At 49.2% G+C, this 5520-nt stretch overlaps 1 protein-coding gene across 1 annotated transcript; it reads left to right on the top strand.

Annotated features, from left to right (window-relative positions):
- Positions 1–326: 326 nt before the first annotated feature.
- Positions 327–5003, top strand: LOC127343617 (probable sulfate transporter 3.5). Its single transcript, XM_051369770.2, has 12 exons — positions 327–943; positions 1080–1287; positions 1398–1569; positions 2571–2636; positions 2744–2857; positions 2964–3080; positions 3187–3313; positions 3434–3720; positions 3840–4030; positions 4129–4211; positions 4301–4377; positions 4466–5003. Exons 1-12 carry the CDS (start codon positions 610–612, stop codon positions 4634–4636), a joined length of 1947 nt encoding a protein of 648 aa, XP_051225730.1. The 5' UTR covers positions 327–609; the 3' UTR covers positions 4637–5003.
- The last annotated feature ends 517 nt before the right edge of the window (positions 5004–5520 follow it).

Below are 5520 nucleotides of genomic sequence, written 5' to 3' on the forward strand. Positions count from 1 at the left end.
ACAAATGTTTATGTGATGGGTCCGCGCGCTGGGCCGGGTTTTTGTCCATCTGGACCCATCCGGACGCGCGAGCGCGGGATGTGTCGCCCCGTTGGAGATGCCGTAAGGAGGTGACGTTGAGATCCGTCACATGTCAGTCATGAGATGGCAGTTTGAGCATCAGCAATCGCGTCACATGCATGTCCCAGTGGCGGTTCCATCCAGCCCTAGAGAACTGCCGCGCTCACCCCACGTCGTGGATCGTCTCGTCTTCTTCTTTCTCTAGGTTGCCATCGATCGGCGTCGACCGCCAATGAGTCGAACTTTCTCTCTCTATATATATCGCCATGCCATGCCCTCGATCCTGAGTAGTACAATAACTGACACGCTGCACACGAACACCCGCCCGCACATAGTACTCCTTCTTTTGGATCGTCTTTGTCTGATTTGCCCCGCCGCTAATACAGGCCGTAATTAGGCGAGAGAGGAGATCAGCCACACACCAAGCAGGAGCACGTCCGACTGGATCGCGCTCTCACTTCTGGTTTCCCTTCCTCGGAGATCTTTTCCTCCCCCATTGGCAACTGACTCTGCTTCCCTTTCCCCCCTCTGACGACGTACGGTGCGCGCATGGGGACGGCGTCAGGCGATGACGACCGCCACCACGGCGTGGCAGAACGGGTGAACCTCTCGGCGCGGCGGCCCTTCACGGAGGCGCTGCGGTCGGGCCTCTCGGAGACCTTCTTCCCCGACGATCCCTTCCGCGGCTTCGGGGCGCTCCCGCCGCGGGAGCGCGCGTGGGGCGCGCTCAAGTACTTCGTGCCGGCGCTGGAGTGGGCGCCGCACTACAGCCTCGACAAGCTCAAGTACGACCTCCTCGCCGGCATCACCATCGCCAGCCTCGCCATCCCGCAGGGCATCAGCTACGCGCGCCTCGCCAACCTCCCGCCCATCATCGGACTCTGTACGTTCTCTTCCCTGCCTTTCTCTCGCCGGACGCGCCGAGACGTGGACATCGTCATACGGTTGAGATTTGGATGCATGCGGTTTCCGTCGCATGCGCACCACCAGTTAACCATGCATCTCCGTAAATCTTCCAGACTCGAGTTTCGTGCCGCCGCTGCTGTACGCGGTGTTCGGGAGCTCCAACAACCTGGCGGTAGGCACGGTGGCGGCGGCATCGCTCATGCTCGCGTCCATCATCGAGGACGAGGTGCTGCCGGAGGACGACCCGGAGCGCTACCTGCAGCTCTTCTATACCTCCGCCTTCTTCACCGGCATCTTCCAGACCGCCCTAGGCGTCTTCAGGTATGCGCCGCTGCAGCCTGCACTGCACTACGTAGGCCATTAATTAATTTCCCCTGATTTCTTTCATTCATTTTTCATTGATTTTTAACTCTCGTCTTGTGTTGGTGAAGATTAGGGCTAATAGTGGATTTCCTGTCGCGGTCCACCATCACCGGCTTCATGGGCGGCACTGCCATGATCATCATAATGCAGCAGCTCAAGGGCCTCCTGGGGATGAAGCATTTCACGCCCAAGACCGATCTCATCTCCGTCGTCGGCTCCATCTTCCATTACAGAGACGAGGTGAGCCTGCAAACTCTTCCGCCGTCATCTGGAGAAGGAGGAGGACTCGTCCTTGGCCTCTCCACCCTATTTTCCCCGGCCGTACGTGCTTTTCTGGAGGTTTTGTTCGATTTTAATTGCTCCCGTTCCTTGATGCCCGATGAATGTGCTAACTACCACAAGTAGCATGCAGCCGCACGATACAACTAGAAAGGCGTGAGTGCTAGCATATCGGATAGGGAGTTGCTAGCTGTAACCGCTCCTCATCCTCTCCGATCAATAGCCGCGTGTAGGGAGAGGGAAAAAAACTCCCTCCCAATGTGGGATAGATAACCCCGTGTGGTACTTTCTTCCAGGAATAACTGAGTAATGAGAAGAAAAAATAGAAACTTGATACTGATTGAAAGTTTAACTTTTAGCACATCGAACTAATTGAGGACAGACCATTACCAAGTGACAACTTCTCTATATTGGACTCTATATATAATGAAGTACTCCCTCTGTTTCATGTTAGTCGTCGTTGAAGTACTCCCTCCGTTTCATGCCCCCAAATATATTTTCTCCAACAACTAGGAATTATTAGTACTATAGTTGGATCATCTGCGGGCCAACCTAATGTAGTACTCCCTCCGTTTCATGTTAGTCGTCGTTGAATTAGATGTATCTAGAATTTGTATAGATACATCCAAATCTACGCTAACTAATATGGAATGAAGGGAGTATAAAAATAAGTTTGCATCAATAATAATTTACGAACAAATAATCAACATTAGTATTTTTGTCGGCATAGGAAAAGACCCAGTTGCAGTGGATCCTACGTGCTAGGAAATGTCGTGCTTGTTTTGGACTGACTTGTGGCTGCTTTCGTGGTCGTCACTGATGTGTGATCCATGCCTATATCTGCACATCAGAAGTCGACGTGTAGCAGTACCACGTTCTTACTTTTGCAAGGAACGATTTCTGATGGTAACTGCAGTCATGAGATTCTGAACTGAACTATCTGCCTCTTTACTTTTTCGTAGTGGAAATGGCAGAGTGCAGTTCTGGGTATATGCTTCATCCTGTTCCTGCTCTCAAGTAAGCATCTGGTAAGTGGTGATTTAACGACACAATGAAATCTATTCAAAAGCACACGCTACCTGCCTGTACTTTATTTCGTTTATGACATATATAAGCCGATTTGCAAAACTTTCAGAGAAAGAAAATGCCAAATTTGTTCTGGGTGTCGGCCATTGCGCCCTTCATGGTTGTCATCATCGGAGGCGTCTTCGCTTTCCTGGTCAAGGGAGATGAGCATGGCATCCCGATTGTAAGTGCTGCTCCATTTGCTTTTGTGCTCTTCAGACTTCAGAAGAGATACGTTTTGTTTCAGTGCCTGACCACACCGTCATGTCGTTCTTCCCTGCATACAATAGGTTGGTGACCTGAAGAAAGGGATTAATCCCATCTCCATTTCACAGCTAAGGTTCGATACCAAGAACGTTGAGATAGCTGTGAAAGCAGGTCTCATGTCTGGGATCCTAGCACTCGCGGTACGTCGACCGGGATTTTGACTATCCTCGTTAGTAATCATCACGGAATTTTGTGCCTCGGAAAAGCGTTTCTCATCCTCTTACATCATGTGTTCATCCTTCTCAGGAGGGAATAGCCGTCGGACGAAGCTTGGCGATGATCAAGAACGAGCAAATCGACGGTAACAAGGAGATGATCGCGTTTGGCATGATGAACATCGTGGGTTCTTTCACCTCCTGTTACCTCACGACAGGTACATACAATTGGCCAGCCTCTACACTTTTTTTTTCGAGGATGAACATTCGTTCAGAAGGGATACGTTTTGTCTGAATCTTTGATTGCTGAACGCCTTTGGTGTTGGTGTACGGTCCAGGGCCGTTCTCCAAGTCGGCGGTGAACTTCCACGCCGGGTGCAAGACGCCCATGTCAAACGTGGTGATGTCGGTGTGCATACTGCTGGTGCTGCTGTTCTTGGCTCCTCTGTTCAAGTACACCCCGCTGGTGGCGCTCTCGTCAATCATCGTTGTCGCCATGATCGGGCTGATCAAGGTCAAAGAGTTCGTCCACCTCTACAAGATCGACAAGTTCGACTTCTGCATCTGCATGGTCGCGTTCGTGGGCGTCGTCTTCTTCACCATGGTCATAGGCCTTAGCGCATCAGTAAGCTTCTAATGCTACTGCTCTGTACTTAACTACTGACCATTTTAAGCTCAACTGTGGTACGTAGTGTCCATGTATCTCTACACAATGTTGATGTGCTATGATATGCATTTTTGCAGGTAGGTTTGTCAGTGCTCAGGGCATTGCTGTACGTTGCTAGGCCTGCAACTTGCAAGCTCGGGAGCATATCGGGGACCGAGATCTTCCGCGATACCAAGCAATACCCGCATGCCAAGAGCGTCCCCAACATCCTCGTCCTGCAGCTGGGTTCTCCTATATATTTTGTCAACGCCGGCTACTTGCGAGAACGGTGAGCACCACGCGTGACTGATACCACAGGTTTTATTCCACTTTGGGTTTTTCGATGTTGTCATGCAATGAAATGTTAATACAACTTGTGCCTTGTAGGATTTTGAGATGGGTGGAAGACGAGGAGAACATTTGCAAGGGTCACGGGCAAGATCTGCAATACATGATTCTTGACCTTGGCGGTATTACCCGATGAATATTTATTTATTTCACTTCCAATTTCAGCTCTTGAGGCGTCGATCTTTTAACTTGACATGTCTGAATAATGAAGGTGTGACTTCAATTGACAATACGGGGATCGGGATGCTGGGGGAAGTGCACAAGGGCCTGGACCGGAAAGGGATCAGGGTAAGCCAGACCGCCTACGCTGCAAGTTAGTGCCCAATCTGAATGTCTAAAATTTCACAACCTGACCATGTGTTCCTGGTCATTTCAGATGGCTCTCACGAATCCCAGGCTAGAGGTGACGGAGAAGCTGGTGCTGTCAGGTTACATCAAGGACACCATCGGGGAGGAGAGCGTGTTCATGACCGTCAAGGACGCCATCACGTCGTGCCGGTACGCGCTGCAGAGGTCCGCAAGCAAGGAAGGAGGAAGCCAAGTATAGCGATTTAGGATGTGTAGTACCTGTAGATATTGTGGTGTGTGTCAGACGCAAGAAGAACATGCATAGCGCGCATGAGTATAGAAGACTCTGACGAAAAGTTTCAGTCGCATGGACCGGGTGCCTCGATGGTCTCTGGATGCGCTGAAGTTGTAACGTCGGGATTCAGGGGAGATTGAGGGGCAGGGATGGAAATACCGAGGCGGGGTGCTCTCTTCTCTTGTGTATAGACAACCAGTTTAGATTTTTAAGAGGTCACAGCGAACCTCACAGATTTGCTTGTATCAAGGTTGACGTTGCAGAATGCTCAAGGAAGAAGAACTGTTAAATTGCTAGAAGAATAATGAATGCAGATGGGTTTATCTTTTTACTGCATTAGCGTCCTTCTTACCCTTCTTAGCAGCGTTAACAAGAGAACTGATCCAAGCTAGAGAAAACAAGATAGCACGTAGTATGAGAAAGAAATGCCTCCTCTTCAATCGAGCTTCCTCTGTTTTCTTTTGTGAATTGTGATGGTGTGGTGTGTGGGGCTGCTTACGTGACATTATAATTAAAGCTAAGATACAATTCTTACACGAAATCATAGACAAAATATGATAACAATCACGACGTTCCGCAACTGGCCTCTTGTGTTATTTCTTGATAACAATCACGACGTGAGGAGGATACTAAGTGGCTCCAAAGGGCCCAGGTTAAGTATGTTCAGGAAGACAAAAGTAATATGAGATGTTTTCACGTAATTGCTAATAAAAAACGTAGAAATAAAAATGTTTCCAACATGAAGAAGATGAAGAATCCATAGTAGAAGAAGAAAACTTGAAGGTTTTTATAATATTACGAGAAGCTATTTGGAGGCATCGTTTCCCAAATAATTTCTCTATGATAAC

This window comes from Lolium perenne, chromosome 3 (genome assembly GCF_019359855.2).
Source record: "Lolium perenne isolate Kyuss_39 chromosome 3, Kyuss_2.0, whole genome shotgun sequence".
Classification (NCBI taxonomy): Eukaryota; Viridiplantae; Streptophyta; class Magnoliopsida; order Poales; family Poaceae; genus Lolium; species Lolium perenne.